This window comes from Pelodiscus sinensis, chromosome 4 (genome assembly GCF_049634645.1).
Source record: "Pelodiscus sinensis isolate JC-2024 chromosome 4, ASM4963464v1, whole genome shotgun sequence".
NCBI lineage: Eukaryota > Metazoa > Chordata > Testudines > Trionychidae > Pelodiscus > Pelodiscus sinensis.
Genome location: NC_134714.1, coordinates 109738042 through 109756445, shown reverse-complemented (window position 1 = coordinate 109756445; position 18404 = coordinate 109738042). Strand labels below are relative to the sequence as shown.

The 18404-nt window shown below is 45.1% G+C and overlaps 1 protein-coding gene across 8 annotated transcripts in view; it reads right to left on the bottom strand.

The window, feature by feature from the left end:
• Nucleotides 1-18404, bottom strand: part of INSC (INSC spindle orientation adaptor protein) — a 276146-nt gene that overhangs the window by 93269 nt on the left and 164473 nt on the right. The window contains exon 1 of one of the 8 annotated variants that reach the window (XM_075928028.1): nt 4032-4746. The exons of the other annotated variants lie outside the window; for them this stretch is intronic. Coding sequence (XP_075784143.1) covers nt 4032-4652 — 621 coding nt within the window. The 5' untranslated portion in view covers nt 4653-4746. Of the gene's footprint in view, nt 1-4031; nt 4747-18404 lie in introns of those variants that run through there. 8 annotated transcript variants of the gene reach the window in all.

Below are 18404 nucleotides of genomic sequence, written 5' to 3'. Positions count from 1 at the left end.
CACACACACGTGTCATAATTGGCCTCTGCCAAAATGTTACTGGGATATACTGGAGATGTTCCCTACAAGAGATTATCCTTAGAATATTTTCAATTTTGCCTTTATAACTTTAGATCACATTATGGCACTTTTCATTACTATTCCAAAAGAATACTAAGGTAACACTAGATTTCAAACTCCAGGATTTCACAGGAGAGGCACACTGTTCATTCTGAGGCCCAGTGACTGAAGAGAAGATTCAAAGCATTAAGTCCAACTAGGAATGTCTAGGAGTTAGGAACGATAACTGTTGAAAGAGAAGTGTGGAGAAACAGATTTCAAAAGGAAAACTGCACAAGAAAAGTGACTGGATCTGGGGAAGACATTGATGAAATTATGTAAACCTGAACAAAGATCTGGGTTCTGGTTGGGCAATGGGCAAAGCTTTAGCTCTTACTTTGCCTAAACAAATTTTCCCATTCCCAACATAATCCTGTGGTGTTTTGTGCAGTCTTCTCACCAAGTTTCTTGGTCTAAGCAGAGATTTTATATTATATATATATATATTTAAAAAAAAGGTTGGGGGAAACTATCCCAAAAGAATATTCATGAAAGTATTGGATACATTCTGTTAAAATAGAGTTAATGAGAGCAGCTACAAGAAAGCTTAAGAGAGAAAAGTTGACTTTGAAGTTATAGGCATTGGGACTTTAAGAACTGGGTTCACTTCCCAACCCTGCCACACACTTGCTTGAGTGACCTTGGGCAACTCCCTCCTTCCCTTTGTGACTTAGTGTCTCCATTTTGCCGGTGGGAAACTAACATCTCCTCTCTCCTACTCCGTCAGTTTTTTTACATGTATCTATTTACATGATAAATTTGAGGCATAAAACGTTTCTGACTACCTTTATACAGATCTTGGTTGGGACCTGAAAGTGCTGCCATAAAGAAAATAAGAGTCACATACTATATGACTCTTGCATAATGTTCCAAATTCAAGAGATAAAAGCTAATTCAGTCACTGATTAATCAGAAGTATTATTAAACCTTAGTATTCTATTATATATATTGAAGAGTTTATTTATGCAAAATAAAGTCATACTTCACGATTACCTACAGATACCAAATTTTGCATAAACAATCCTGCTACTTAAATTAGCTGAACACACTACTTTTTACACTGGAATATGCTGGGTAAAAAGTTTACATTATTATTTTTGTTTTTTATCAGAAAAAAGTCATGACTATTATGATTAGAGTTCATAAAAATATTTGCTAACAAAATTAAAATTGAGTTGTCTAGTCAATTTTTACTGTTTCAAATCAGAAAATGACTCAAATTAGTTAAGGGAAGAATTAGTTATGGAAAATTTGGAGTTTCTGATTCAAATGTACTATGTATGGTAATTATTCAATAAAATGAATAATGTTTAAAGTTGAAATCTACAAATTTAAAACTGTTCTTTTACTTCCCTCTTGCAAGCACAATAATAAATAAACTCCATTACATGTATTTAATGTCTTGAACTTTCCTATAAGGGTACGTCTAAACTTTTGAAACAGTGTCTTTCGAAAAAGAGCATCTAGACTACATTATGCGGATCGGAAAATCGATCTGCTTTTTCGAAAAAGAGCGTCCTGACTGCTGGATGCTCTTTTGAAAGAAAAAGCTACCCGGAACTGCTTCTGCCAGGGCATGGGGGCAGCATTTCCTTCCGGGTGCTGCTGCCTGCTCTTTGCAGAGACGCGTGCTTAAAGGGATGCCCCGAACACCCGTTGCTCTGCTCCTGCAGAGCAGTTCTAGGAGGTAAGCAAGGTATTACAGTTCTTGTTTGGAGTGCCCAGCTTCCTGGGACACACCAGCAGGTTTTTTGTTTGGAGGTTTTTCTGATTTAGACCCCTTTTTTTTGGCATGGAGCCAGAGCTGCCCCTGGACAGGCAATGGCCCCACGCCATCATACTGCAAGTTTTGCTGCATCTGCATGACACAGTCATGAGGCTACTTCCCCATCTGGACCCAGACCAGAGGTATGAAGCCCCACTGCCCTTGCCTCTAAACTTCTTCATGGAGAGGCATTTTTGGAGGCTTGACACCAGCTCTGACTGGTGGAACTGGCTCATTATGGAGCTCTGCGATGACCAGGAGTGGCTCTGCAACTTCTGGATGCAGAAGGCCACTTTACAGAGCTGTGTACCTAGCTCGCCCGGCTCTGCAATGGCAGGACACCCATGTGCGGCCTGCCATCCCTGGAAAAGAAGGTCCCTATTGCCCTCTGGAAGCTAGACATCCCCAACAGCTACCATTCCATGGGACACCAGTTTGGAGTGGGCAGGTCTACTGTTGGGTCCATCCTGATGGAGGTAAGTCATTGTCGGGGGACAGTCACAGTTTGGGGGGGAGAAACGGAGACTGTCAGGAAAGGGCAAGGCGGAGTGGGGGATGGGGTGGAGTGGGAGTGGAAGGGAGCTTCTCCACTCACCCTGAGCTGCTGGGGAAGGGGGAGTTCTGAGGAGGGGATTCCCGGAGTGTTTAAGGAGGAAGATGGGTGGTGGGTTCTCCTCCTAAGAGATAGGGCACCCCTTCTAAAATTTTGTTGTCTGTCTATTTGTCTCTTTCTGCAGGTGGTGAGGGCCATCAGTTCTGAGCTGCTGAACAGGCTCGTCCGTCTAGCAGACCTGGACAGCATCGTGGCCGGCTCTGCTGCCCTTGGCTTCCCAAATTGTGGAGGAGCGCTTGGTAAGACACACATTCCAATCCGTGCACTGCCCCGTCGAGCAGCCCAATTCATTAACAGAAAGAGCAACTTTTCAATGGTCCTCCAGGCCCTGGTCGACCATCGTGGCCAGTTTACTGATATTTGTGTTGGGTGGTCGGGGTGGACACATGATGCCTGCACCTTCAGGAACTCGTACCTCTACCAGAGGCTTCAGGCAGGAACATTTTTCCCGCATCATGACTTTGCGGTTGGGGACATGCATATGCCAGTGTGCATAGTGGCTGATGCCGTGGCTGATGAAGCCCTACACCGGCCACCTGGATGCATGCAAGGAGCAGTTTAATACTCATCTTAACTGGGCTCGCAACCAGGTGGAATGTGCATTCGGACGTTTAAAAGGGAGATTCCAGTGCTTGCTCACAGAGCTAGACATGCGGGAATGCAATATCACTGAGGTGGTGGCTGCGTGTTGCGTTCTCCATAACCTGGTGGAGAGGAAAGGGGAGGCCTTCCTACCAGGGTGGGGTACAGGTGCTGATGGTCAGGAGAGGCACTTTGACCAGCCCCGGACAGCTGCCATCCACCAGGCTCACCGGTCTGCTGTTCGCATCCCAGAGACTCTTTGTGAGCGATTCTCTATTGGAGGCCACTGACTCTCCTGAGGGGCTCCTGTCTGGGGGCTTGGCCCTGGCCCAATACAAGCTTCCCTCCTCAACACTTATCCTGACCCTGTTTGTAGAAATAATAAACACCAGGGTTTGTCTGAAAAGAGTAACTTCTGTTTTATTGTTATAAATATCAATAACTGAAAGAATGTATAACTGCTGCAAACATAAAAAAGCTTTTGTTTATTGCACATAGTTTTTCCTCAAAGTATACTTTCTCCATCAAAAATAAACATTTTCTTAAATACCAAACACTGTGTTTAACTGGGATGGTGGGGGTGCTTGAAACCTGGAGGGCGGAAGGGGACTTGAAACCTGGATGGGGGAAGAGGATCAGGTTGGATGGTGCTTTCCTGATTGCAGTTTCCTGCTGGCGCCTCATGTTCAGGGTCCACCATGGCCTCAGGATCCGGTGTGGTGACTGTCTGTTGGCTGGACAGCAAAGGGTAGGTGCACTTGGGTCTGGGAGGCCTGGGGGAGAGGAGGGCCCGGGGGAGAGAGGGGCTGGGGGACTGGGGAGCTGGGAGAGAGGGGGGCTGGGGGACTGAGGGGCTGGGGAGGGAGATACAAGGGGGGAAAGGGATGGTGCTGTGGAAGGAGGGTTTGGTAGGGTGGGGTCATGGGGTGCTGGAGGAGCAGGACCAGGCACTGGAGCAGGCAAGCCACAGACCTTCCTGAGAGTGGCACACAGGGACGTGCGCTGCTGGACAAGCTCCTCCATCAGCCGATCATGCCACCGAGCCTCTGCCTCCGTCCTCTCTCGCAGGATGGTGTTGAGCTCCTGCACAGCCGCCACATGCTGCCTCAAGATGTCTGCATAGACACGCCTGTGTCTGCGGCTCCCATGTCCCTGAGATGGAGGTGGGGCTGGGGTGCTGCAGCCCTCTTGCACAGCTGGTCCGGCTGCGGAGGAAAAGAGGACGACACAATCAGTCATGTGTGCAACAGCTGTCCAAAATGGCATGCCCTCTCCTTCAGACAGAGGACTCAGACATTCTGAATGTAACACCATGTGTGACCTGGGCATCAGCCTGAGCATCACAGGGGTCCCGAAGTGCCAATGAGACCTCACACTGACAACCCACCTGGGTGTGTTCTGGACATTGTTTATGCCACCACCTGGCGCACCCCCATGTGTCACACTGTACCGCTGAACATGCACAGCCAGCTGCATGATGTCCATGGTGAGCATTACAGGTTTCCCTTGTGCATCACCCACTGTGCACCCACCTCCCCGACCCTGTGTGTTACATGACCTCACTGCACTCACCTGCTGCTTCATCTCCAGCATCAGATGACACCTGGGAGGCCTCTGGGGTCTGGGTGACTGGCTCCAGAGTAAGGGTCACCATCTCCTCGCTGTCGTGCTCCTCCAGCACCATCTGCATCTCCAGACTCCCTGGACTGCTCTAGGTCCTGCTCTGGCGTGTCCACCACAGGGTTCCCCAAGCCAGACTGGAAGACGCATGCTTCCCCACCACCAAGGATCTGGGCCAGCTCCGAATAATAAGGGCAGGAGCGGGGGGGCTGCCCCAGAATGGGAGCTCTCCTCCCTGGCCTTTATTTAGTCCTGGTGCAGCTCTTTCACTTTGGAGTGCACCTGGTCCTGGGTGTGGGAGTGGTGCTCTCTCTTGGCCAGGGCCTCTGTCATGCAGCCAAATATGTCCGCATTTCGCCGCCTGGTGTTCAGGGCTTGTAAGGCCTCCTCCTCTGACCAGAGCTCAAGAACGGTCTTGAGCTCTGGCCCAGACCATGCCAGTGCCTGGCATTTGGAGCCCCTGGTTGGGTCCCCAGAAGGCTGTCTGGAAGGGCCAGGAGGGTCTTGGGGCTGGGACATGGCTGCACTGGAACAGCTATGTGCTCTGGCTGCTTTGCTGCCACAACTGGCTGTAAGAGTGACTGTCCCTTTAAAAGATGGCTGCAGACAAGAGATGCAACGCATGCCCCAGATTCTCCACCAGGGCTTCTTCCCTGGAGGCCCTTATTTTAAAAAAAAAGTGGCTCCCCGCGTCCACACACACTTTTTTTGACAGATCTCCATCGAAAAAGGCGTTCTTCCTCGTGAAATGAGGAGCACCGCCGTCAAAAGAAAAGCCGCATTCTTTCGATTTAATTTCGAAAGAACGCAGCTGTAGTCTAGACGCAGGTGAAGTTTTTTCTAAAAAAGGCTACTTTTTTCGAAAAAAACCCTACAGTCTAAACACAGCCCAGGTGTAACCTACGCAAAATGACTTTGCCTAGTCAACGACGAGCCTCAAATGCTAGTTACATATACTCAATCAGAGACAAATCCTGAAGAAATCTGAGCACCTAATTCTCCTATTGACTTCAGTGGGAGATGCAGGCACACCCAACACTTTAGAGTTTGGCAGTTTCTCCATTCTGAGTATAGTTGACATAATAAATGACATTAATAAAAAGGAATAAATATAAATTTAAAAAATCCAAACATACACTTTCCATGCATTTCTCCTATTTTTACTAATTTGTTTCAAATGTTAAGGCAGTGATGCCTTAAATTATGTAAAAAGCAAAGATATAATCATCATGGAAGCATTTGAAATGTGTTCTCTCTTTTGTTGACAGTAGATGAAAGAACTTAGCCTAAAGCACTTGGAGATTGCAGGAACTAATTAAAAAATAACCAAACTTGAATCGAAGTTTCAAAGGTAGAAATCCTCAGGAATCTTCCTAAATACACCTGAAAGGTCCATGTATTATAATATTTTTCAGCTTTGTAGATCTGTCTTTTTGGGGTGTATTTTTAAAATTTGTTTTCCATTTTGTCTTTTACCGCTTGTGATGCCTAGAAATACTATTACAGACAGAGCTTTATTACCATAGGGGTTTGGCATGAATGTGAACCAAACTTATTGATTTCTGTAATGAAAATATATTACTCTATGATTTTGCACTTTCTGTATGAAAACAACACAAACAGTAAAAGACTTTGTTTAGAGTAAGTTAAATCTTACAAAATTATACCACTCTAACAAACAACAGAATTTTGAAAGATAAGCTCTGAATAATCCTTCCAGGTAGAAATTTTATACCATGCCTTTGGCTATGCATGCGTAATTTCCACTAATATCAATGGAAATAATATGCATGTATTTAAGATCAAAATGTGCTCCTACAATCATTATATACTATATATAGTATATATACAGCAGAAGCAAAAAACTATTGCATAGCACATTATTAAGTCACTAAAACTAATATAGGCAATATACTAACACAACTACTTTATGATCAGTTATACCTTTCTTTCTTCAAAGGTTATAAAAATGCTTGACAAATATTATGTCTCCAAACACACCAATGAAGCACACTATACTATTTCTAAACCCAGTGCAATTGTACATGTGACTATTTCAGATTCTAATTTCCTTGAAGTTTGTCAGCTACAAAGAAAATGCACTGAACATTACTCATTATTGAAGATCTGCAATTCTGTATTTCAGTCTTAATAAGTGAACTTATGCTGCTGATAATTCCCAAATAATGATGGTACTTTTATTGCAAGCTTTCTGTGGGACAAACAGCCATCCCACTTTATCTAGCCTGGACAGAAACGAGTTAGACATATTGCTCAGCAGGAGATACTACAGGTTGAACCTCTCTAGTCCAGCACCCTGGGGACCTGATCAGTGCCAAATGAGAGAATTTACCAAGTGATGGGAAGTTAACATTGTTTAGCAACATTACCAACACTTCCATTACTTACTGGGCTCTTAAGAAAACATTTTGGTGTAAATTAGAGCTAACTAAGTGCACAGAACACTGAGAGCTAGGACTTGTGGCTGTAAACAAATTTTATGGGCTCACGGGAACCTTGGCCAAACCCATGATAATTGGACACTCAGCTAACTCAAATCATACCAGACCACAGATATTGCTGGACCAGAGTGCTGGACTAGAGAGGTTCAACCTGTATCTATTGGTTTGTAACTGTATACTGTATTGAGCTGATCATAAGGAATGACCCTAGGAAAGCTGAAAAAGGAGATTTCTGCTTCTATACTGAAGACTAAGATCAACACCAAACCCAAAACTCTCAATTGCCACTGACTTTTCAAGGAGAGGTGAAGACTCAGCACTTCCCAGGAGACACTTCGTGCCTTGCAAGAACAAGTACCTTCATCTTTAATAAGGATTATCAAATGATTCAGCCTGATGGAGATTAAAATATATAATACATAGAGATGTATGAACTATTTCAGATAAAACAAGGAAGTTGACCTCACAGAGCCGTGCCTGTTTTAGAAATGAATTTAAAAAGCAAACATTTCCAAGAGCTTCTGACATACCAAAGCCCATTTCCCCCTTTCACACCCAAATTCTTGCTTGAAACCTAAATGTACTAAAATATGCCAGCAATCAGAATAGTATCTTATATCTCCTTTTATTCCTCTGAGCACCATAGGAGGGCAGGTCTGTGGCATGGTTAAGGGGCTTTCTTGCTCTTAAGGAGACTATTAGCATACTATTAAATCACAAGCCATTAGCATTACCCCTTAATTGTCCCTATGCTAATTAGATTCACTTACGGCTAAGTCTGGTTCTTTTCCTTTATTTATATACCATTTATTTGTTATTGGCTTCTGTTGGTTCTTTTAGCTGTCATGAAGCAGAATTAATTTAGAAACAATCTGTTTCATGTAAGCCAATTTTCACAAGTGCTAGACTCCCTGGATAAGATTTATAACTCAGGCTGTTGAGGTCTCCCTATGATCTCAAAGCCTAATGACTGATTTTTAATGATCATTCTATGATTTATGGGTCCTGACATGGAAGGTCCAAGGGAACAAAAATCTAATAGACATAGTGTAATAAAGAGAAGAAGTTTGTGAAAACAGCTCTGCAATGGCTGGACAAGATACAGCTAATAACTTAAGTCAGGCCCTTGCTTTAATTCCATTTGCTTTTCAAAGTATACACATTTCTCAGGTCTCCATCCTGTTGTCACATACATGTGTAAGCATATGCACACACACTGGGGTGTCCTTAAGATTTATGAGGCCCCATGCAGTACTATTAAACTGGTGCCCCTATGTGGGGGAAGGGCACAGTTTTTTGGAGATGCAATTTTATAATCAGGAACACACAGTACATTCAGAAACTGACTGTATATACCTGGGGGTTCCACATGCCTGTTCAATGGCTTCATTACCACTTTCATTGCTTGTTCATAGGTCCAATGTTCTGCTGATGGGTCTGGGCATGGTTTCAAGTTAACTAGGGCTATGTCTACACTGGGAAGATTTGGTGACAAAAGTACTGTCAACGTTCAAAAATCTGTAAAAGTGAAAACCGGTCCAACTAATTTTTCTGCCTCCTATTGTGGACATTTAATGGCCACAGCGCTAGCTCCCCAGTCAATAGATAGAGCAAAGCAATGTGGATAAGTATCCCATAGTGCAGTGCTGTGGGAAGGCAGACCTGATCCCAGCACTTGGTGGGATTCGTTCTACGTTGTCTTACAGCATTCTCACCTGCTGGGAGCAGCATGATAAGTATCTCTGTGAGCTCTCCGTGCTAGGGAATGTCAAAGCCATGCAGCAGTCTCGCCAGCCTTCCCCCTGCAGCAGCAGTCTGCCTGCTGCTGCAATTCTAGCAGGGCAGAACAGGAGCATTCCAACCATTTGCTCTTTCTGTTTGTTCCCCAAAGGGAGCAGCTCCCTCAGCTGTCAGACACTTCCCAGAGCTTTGAAAGGGGAATGGTACATGCTTGGAGGGCAGCAGAGATCACACAACATTCATTAGAAATCACAGAACACCGAGCAAAGCTACCAGAGCAGGAAATTCTCAGTTCTCTGGACAAAACAAACCACAGAGTCCACAATGGCTCTTTGTTGACAATAAGGGAGGGGAAAAGACAAAAGTCTCTGGTGGGGTGGAATTTTTTTTGTCACAAGAACTGGATGTTTTTCCCAACAAAGGTTGTATTGTAGTGTGTATGCTCTCAGGGTATGTCTACACTACAAAGTTAATTTGAACTAACAGACGTTAGTTTGAATTAACGTTGATATGCGCTACACAGGCAAACCGCTAGTTCGAACTTAATTCGTACTAGCAGAGCGCTTAATTCGAACTAGGTAAACCTCATTCTACGAGGACTAACACCTAGTTCGAATTAAGTAGTTCGAATTAAGGGCTGTGTAGCCACTTAATTCGAACTAATGGGAGGCTAGCGCTCCCCAGCTTTCCCTGATGGCCACTCTGGGCACCACCAGGGAAACTCGTCTGCCCCCCTCCCAGCCCCGGAGCCCTTAAAGAGGCACGATCTGGCTATGGTGCCCGTGCCAGGTGCAAGCCTGCCAGCACCCAGCCAGCAGACCCTGCACCTGGCACGGCACGAACCAGCTACCCGCTGACACCCAGCCCTCCGCCTCTTCCCGGGACCAGGCTGGCGGCTCCCGGGAGCCTGCCCAGGTCCAGTGCAGAGATCGTGGACCTCATCCACGACCTCCACACTAGGCACAGGAAAGTGGCCGTCTAGGGCAGGATAGCTGCCAGCCTGGCCACCCAGGAGCAGGTTGGCATGAAAATCAGGGTGGTCCAGTGAGACCCCCGACCCTGAGCTTAGAATGGCCGTACTGGGTCAGACCAAAGGTCCATCGAGCCCAGTAGCCTGTCGGCCGACAGCAGCCAACACTAGGGACCCTGGAGGGGATAGACCGAAACAATGACCAAGCCATTTGTCTCGTGCCATCCATCTCCAGCCTTCCACCAACAGAGGCCAGGGACACCATTTCTACCTCCTGGCTAATAGCACTCCATGGACCCAACCTCCATGACTTTATCTCACTTCTCTTTAAACTCTGTTCTAGTTCTAGCCTTCACAGCCTCCTGCAGCAAGGAGTTCCACAGGTTGACCATTTGCTTTGTGAAGAACAACTTTCTGTTATTAGTTTGAAGCCTGCTACCTATTCATTTCATTTGGTGTCCTCTAGTCCTTCTATTATGGGAACTAATGAAGAACTTTTCTTTATACATCCTCTCCACGCCACTCATGCTTTTATAGACCTCTGTCATATCCCCCCTCAGTCTCCTCTTTTCTAAGCTGAAAAGTCCCAGTCTCTTTAACCTCTCTTCATATGGGACCTGTTCCAATCCCCTGATCATTTTAGTTGCCCTCCCCTCTCCCAACCTCTCTTTTTCCCTCTTCCACCTCCTTTTCCCAGTCTCCCCAAGTTTTGTTCAATAAAGAGAGTTTCTATTTTTGAACACACGTGTCCTTTATTTTGTACGTCAGGAAGGGGGGCTAGGGAGGAGTAAGTGGAAGGAGGTGAGGGAGGAATGGGGTATGAGCCCCTGATGTGGAGGACTGGGGTGGCTCTGCGGGCTCCTCGGGGTGGAAGCTCTCCTGCAGCCCCTCGATTGACCCCCCCCCCGGCTGGCAGCCTGCGGCAAGTGCAGCCGGGCTGATGGCCGAGTCCTGTGATATTCCAAGTGTGGGCATTCAGGGCACTCCAAGCCAGGACTGCTTTGCTGTCCCTCATCAAGTTAGACAAGCGAGCGGGGAACCCCTGAGAACTGTCTGTCCAGGGTGGGGGTCGGGTCCCTTTAAGCACAGCCCTCGGCTAGCCTGAGACAGCAGCTCCACGCTCTAAGTCCTAATCTGATGCCCTGCTGGCACTGCTTCTGGCCATCCTTAACCTCGGTTCAGGGTCCACTCAATGTGGACATGCTAGTTTGAATTAGCAAAATGCTAATTCGAACTAGTTTTTAGGTCTAGATTCACTAGTTCGAATTAGCTTAGTTCGAATTAACTAATTTGAATTAAGTTAGTTCGAATTAGTGCTGTAGTGTAGACATACCCTCACTATTTTGTCCTCAAAGGCAGATTTTGGCAACAAAACATGCCAGAGTAGATAAGACCGACTTCTTCTCAGAGTTAGACACACTGAGTTGCAGCAGTCACAGAACAGGGATAGGAAGAAGCAGGTGGGTGGACATTAAGACCCAATGGTGTTCCCGCTTTTCTGCATATGGGTAAGGATGGCTGTGCATACACACACAAAATAGATTACTGTCCAAAATTCACAGCATAATCCTAGATTTTTCTTTATTCAGAGTAACACATCCCACACAAATAGGGCTTCTTTCTTCCTCCCTATTTCTCATTTGCTTAAGACATTACCTTTTATACTGCTGAGTAAGCACTAAAGTGATCCAACTGATCGTCAGCCAGGGTGAGGCAAAAGAATAGTTCTTTCCCACCACACAGTTTTAAGATCAGACATAATGGGATGAACATACATACTACAGGTTTCACTAGAAAGGAAACAATTTGTTTCTAATGGACATAACATGCCTCCACCAGGAATAAGAGGCCAGATCAGTTTTTACAGTGATTTTTTTTTTAATGTCACAACTTTTAAAACTTTAGCAAAGTAACATATTGGGGGGGAAAGAACAAAATCTCCAGCAAGAATGAAACAAACCAACCTCATGCAGATCGCCATACAACATTAGCATGGCACCTGGTTTTAAAGAGCTTATTCTTAGGTAATCTGTGAAACCTGAAATGGGGTGAACGATGGGGGAAGGGGCAGAGGATACAGCTATGGGACATGGATACAAGATCCTAAAACCCAGGGAGAATGAGATTAAAAGCTGCATGAATTTTATGGGTTTGTTTACTATAAGTTTACTGTTCCTCCACTCTCTCCCCCCACACTAGCTTTCACTAGTGCATAATGGTTTGAAATAGGGCTAATGTGAAATACTGACAAGGAAACTTCAATATCTGGGAGGCTGATGTATGGTGCTTAGCTTTCACTAAAAATTACACCAATTTTCACCTAGCCCCCAATGAAATTGTGGACTCATTTCCAGAATCTTTTTGCTCTGTCTCTCAAGAATCACTTATGCCAGTGCATAGAGTACCAAAAAAAAAGACAAAAATACAATTATTCTGATCTGGTGGCATAACATTGCCATTTTGTGCTCACTGTGCACTGGTGTAAGTCACTATACAAGATGCAGGGTGACAGAGAATCAGGCCCAATAAGTTTTTGTGCCTGGGAGAAATAACTATGTGTGGGTGCTGCACCCAATACCCACCTTTTTTTCAAAGAAAGACCATTGTGCTGGTAACATCTAAAGGTTCTTTGAGAAAGGGAACTTGTCTGCTTCATTATTTGGAACATACTTGGCACATCTTGTGCTACTGCCCTGTAAATATCAACCAATATGAGTGGGTAAAGAACCCTCTGACTTTAGACAAACCACTTTTTCTTCAGATGGGACCCCACAATTGTAAAGAAACCAATTGAGAGGATGATTCTGACACACAACAGTTCCATGTTTTCTCAAAGATGGCCTCTTAACAGTGTTTTTGGACACCACAGAGTGGAGCTCATATACCAGTTCAGAGCAAGATAAGCATCTCACACTGCTGCCAATTTCAACCAGTCATTCAGATTCCACTTAATTCACAGAAATGGAAACCGGGACAATAATTCCCTGTCACAAGCAAGTGTAAATTCTGAGCCGCCAAAGAGTAACACGTGTACATGATTTATTAGGGGAAAAATTAGCTAGACTGGCCCTTTTTGCCTCAACTTTGAGTAGGGGTAAGGAAGAGCTCCAGTGCACCCGGGGAGGCCAGGAGCAGTAGTTCAGATGTTGGTTGGGGAAGGTGAGCCAGAGTGAGAGCATGGGGGGCAGACTAAGGATAGTGGCTTCAGTAGTATTACTGAGCATGCTCAGTATAAGCCAAGCAGCAAATTGGGGGGGACCAACACCATCTGTCTTTCCCACCTTCCCTCCTCCCCCCATCACCTCTTTCCAAGGGCTATTAAGGCACTGGAAAACACTAGGGGTTTTTGCAAGATAACTTAGCAGTTAGCTGGCAGGAGCACTGTATCTAATGCTTATATAAAAGAAAGAAAATTCAATAAGTATTAGAGCCACTCAGCTCTAACACTAATATAGTCTGACATCTTGTGGCAAATCACTTAAGGGACACTGGTAGCCTTAACATTTTAATATATATTCTTACTTTATTACTAACTCTGTGATGAGAGCGAGAGAGAGAGATAGAGAGACAGACTGTCAGGACTTCTGGGCTCTATCTCAGCTCTGGAAGTGGACTGGGGTCTAGTGAATTACAGCAAGGGGTATATACATTTAGGCTCTATTTTAAAGCATCAGAATGGCCATATTGTGTAAGATCAATGGTCCATCTAGTCCACCTGTCTTCCAAGAGTGGCCAATGTGCTTCAGAAGGCATGAACAGAACAGGTAATCATCAAATGATCCATGTTCTGTGTCACCCATTCCCAGCTTCTGGCAAACAGAAGCTATGGAAAACCATTCTGCCCATTTTGTCTAGTAGCCATTAATGGGCCTATCCTCCTTGAACTTAATCTTGTTATAATTTGTGCCTTTACACCAACTTTCTGTGAAGAAATAATTTGTTTTGTTTTAAAGGTGCTGCCTACACATTTCATTGGGTGAGCTTCTCTTGTTATTTATTCCTTCAATAACATTTCCTTACTCTATTTTTCCACACTGTTTATGATTTCCTAGATATCTAACAATCCCCCCACCCTTCAGTCATCTCTTTTCCAAGATGAAAAATCTCAGTCTTGTTACTGTCTCCTCATATGGAAGCTGTTCCTTACCTTTAATCATTTATGTTACCCTTTCTGTACCTTTTCCAAATCACATACTTTCCCAAATCCTCTCTCTCTCTCTCATATATATATATATATATATATGGGTATGTCTACACTACCACCCTAGTTTGAACTAGGGTGGTAATGTAGGCAACCGGAGTTACAAATGAAGCCCGGGATTTGAATTTCCCGGGCTTCATTTGCATCTTGCCGGGCACCGCCATTTTTAAATGTCCGCTAGTGCGGACTCCGTGCTGCGCGGCTACACGCGGCACGGACTAGGTAGTTCGGACTAGGCTTCCTATTCCGAACTACCGTTACTCCTCGTAAAAGGAGGAGTAAACCTCATCCCACGAGGAATAATGGGGCTGCCGACAAAGGGCTTTGATGTCGGCAGGGGAGCATCCAGACTAGCGTGCTGAGCCGACAAACAGCTGATCAGCTGTTTGTCGGCTCAGCGCGGCAGCCATGTAAATTTAAATGAAGCCATGATCATTTAAATCGTGGCTTCATTTGCCTTTGCCTATCTGTCTAATCTACATAGCTCCATCGATGGAGCCATGTAGTCTAGACACAGCCTAAGTGCCATGTGCTCCCCCGTCCCGAGACCCTTATTGACCTTATTGACCATGTAATCAGGCATGTATTTTGTAGGGATATTTGGTATTAACAAATGAAATATGTTTGCTAGAATTCATATTTTCTATTTAGACATAGTTGTAATTACAACATACAGCTGTTTGTGTTTCATGGTCAACCCCTGCTTTTAGCATAGTGAACAACATAAGGTTCAGTTGCAGTACAACAGTTTAGGGGCAGATTTTCAGAAATGCTGCTCTAACAAATGTAGGGGTGCCAAGAACACTGTGAAAAAAAATCAGAACCATCTTAATGTGTAACATTCTTCCTACACACAGCTGAAGATGCATCTTCCTGTTACTGTTTGCTAAGGCTGCCAATGTTTCCTAGACACACTGCTGAAGGTTATATTCTTGTCATTACCTAAGATGGCTTGTCCTTGAAAAGAATTTTTAGTGAGAAACCCCCAGCAAAAAGCTCAGAGTACTAGGGGAAGAGATGATAAAACTTGGTGGCTTTCTCTCTGAGTCAATATTCTTTTAAACAAAGGCCACATCATCATGTAACTTGTAACACGAACAGACAAAACTGAACCTGGGAACTCTGGAGTTTACTGCATGAGCTGCTGTATACACCTCGAGCTAAGGAGTGTGGGTTACATGTAGCCTTGGGCCTGTGTTAGAAGCAAGCAGCAGGAGTTCTTGGAAGCATTCTGGCTGCCTCAGACTGTCTCTTGTATTCTTTTCACAATAGTAGAGATAAGAATGGACTTTTTCAAATGCTTATTTTGGTGAGATTAAGCCCAGACACAGTGTGCAATTAATGCTGTCTATAGGAGATTTCTGAGGGTATGTCTACACTACAGCATTATTTCAAAATATGTTTTTTTGAAATAGTTAATTCAAAATAAGTTATTTCTAAATAACGCATCTACACACAAAATGCATTTCGAAATAGCATTTTGGCATTTCAAAATAGCGCGTCCACACTGAGTGGACGCTGAATCGCATTTAAGGCTGGCCGGAACCAGGTCCGGCAGAGCATCAGGTCAGGAGTTATTGTGTGTGGCTGCTGCCGGAGGCTATCTGAGGCCTGTGCTTAAAGGGACCCCCCTGGACAGCCGGTTCTCAGCTTTTCCTGCTTGCTTGCCTACCTCGATGAGGGACAGCAAAGCATTTTGTCTCTGTGTGCTTTGATTGCCCTCACTCGGGACACCACAGCACTCTGCAACATGGAGCCAGAGCTGCCCCTGGACACTCTGGTGCTCCTCTTGGACGCGTTGCTGAGAGCCTGGCTGCACTTTCTGCAGGCTGCCATCCGGGAGATCCATCAGGAGGCCCTGTAGGAGAGCTTCCACCCTGAGAAGCACTAACAGTCTCCCTGGTCTGCCCCACTGGGGGTTTGTGCCTCATTCCTCCCTCACATCCTTCCACTTACCCTCCCCTCAACCCCGCTTCCTGATGTAAAATAAAATACATGTATTTTCATGAACACAAACTCTCTTTATTTAACAAAACTCGGGGGAGGGGCAGAAGAAACTCTGGTGAGACTGGGGAAAGAAGGCGGGATAGGGGAGAAGAGAGGCTGGGAGAGGGGAGGGGGAAAACCTGGGAGGAGGGAGCTGGAAGGGGGAAGCAAGGGGAAGAAGGGGGAGGGGAAGCTTAGGGCTCAGGGTTGGGGGTCTCACCGGACCAACTTGATTTTCATGTAAACCTGCTCCTGGGTTCGCATGTGGCCTTTGGTGTCCAGGCTAGCAGCTATCCTGCCATAGATAGCCGCGTTCCTCCATCTAGTGCGGAAATCATGGACATTGGGGGCATCCCCCCAAACCTGAATAAGGTCCATGATCTCCACCCTGGACCAGGAAGGTGCCTGCCTTCTCCCGGCCCTGGCAGGCTCCTGGGAGCTGGCAGACTGCTCCTCGGCAGTGGTAGAGGGCTGGCTGCCAGTGGCTTGCTGGCTCATATTTTGGGGCCACTGGGGGGGCAGTGACTGCTGGCTCTGGGCTGGCAGGCTTGGAGCTGGCACAGGCACTGTGGCCAGAGTCTACCCCTTTAAGGGCTCCAAGGAGGGGGGAGAGAGGAGTGTTCTTGGTTGAGGCTGGAGTAGCCACCAGGGCACCCTGGGAAGGCTGGTGGCCCCCTATTTCAATATAAGTGTCTACACAGCACTTATTTCGGAATAGCTATTTTGAATTTGGCGTTATTCCTCGTGGAATGAGGTTTACCAAATTTGAAATAAGCGCTCCGCTATTTCGAATTAATTTCTGGGTAGACGTTAGTAAAGTTGAAATAACAGCTGTTATTTTGAAATAACTTTGCTGTATAGACATACCCTATGTAATCTGATAGGTTACCAAAACACATTTGGTTTCAACTACAGCTTTTTAGATCACAACATACTAATGGCTCTGTGTCCTTAAAGGATGAACAATCATGCACCTAGGTAAATCACTGACTACATCACAGAGACATGTATAAATAAGGGTTGGGTTTGAAAGCTCCCCTCCTCCCTCCACAAATGGCTACATTTTGCATTCTGCCCTCCTTAGCCCTTGAATAGACAATGGCAATAGCTGCAGGTAATCACTTCAGTTCAATATGCTTTGCAATGCTCACTGGAGAAAATCTCTACACTTGAAAGAGACTGAACAGAGGCAGCTATCTGACAATTTCCAGAAACACCTTAGGAAGCCATAAAGGACACAGAAAGCAAAGGTGGCTTTAAGCCAGCTTTCTGCTCCATAATCCTGGGACTGGCTAGGGGACTAAAATGGCATTTTGCCAAGCTATAAGTCTCCTCTTGAGAGGCCATCATGGTAGCAATAGGCTGCAGAGCAGTGTGCTTCAGGCCATGACACATCTCCTCCTACTTCCAGTCCCAAGAAGGTGAAGGAGGAGATGATGTAGTTTTCTATGCTTGCTTTGTATCCACTTGGGATTCCCTCATATTGATGGACTACTTGGTGCTCATTTAGAATAGATATATAGTGCCTTCACACCCTCAAAAATCTCTGACTTCCTGTTTGACATTGGGTAAATATTACCTTTCTGTGCTTTAACTTAGTTCTCCATCTGTAAACATGGGGGTAACAATACTACATTGTCAGGATAAACATATTAAACATTTGTGAATCACTTTGAGATCTTCTTATGAAAAGTGCTATATGAGAATCAATATTGTTGTGCACCAATAGAATACTATTTGTATGAAAAAGCCATTCTGCATGAAATTGGTTGTTTTACCTCCCTCCACTGAGTTCCATGAAGATGCACCTTAGCCAAATTTCAGGAGCAGAGCAGGGGAGAAACTATTCTCCATGGCATTTTAAACACATTGCTCAGTGATCATATAAATATACTAGCACACATGGTTCCTTTCAATATGTTGCAGAGCTATTGAGTTAAGCCTTTAACTAGAGCTGTCAAGCAATTAAAAAATTTAATTGTGATTAATAGTGTGATTAAAAAAGTTAATTATGATTAATCACACAATTAATCACATGCGCCTCCCCTTTGAAACACCCCGGTGGCATTTCAACTGCAGTCCCCAGCTGACCCTGGGCTCCATGCAACACTGCCCCTCGGAAGCGCCACGGCAGTGTTTCCAAGGATCAGCTAGGGACTCCAGCTCATCCCCAGCTCTGCTGTTGCAAAGCTCTTTTGAAGATGCCAGAGTGGCACTCCAGCTGATCCCTGGCTCCACTTGCACTGCCCCTTTGAGGTGCTAAAGTGGCACTTCGAAGGGGCAGCACAGCATTAACACCTGTGATTAACGCGTTAAAAAAAATAACGCATTAATCCTGTCCTGTGTTAATCACATGCGTTAACGCA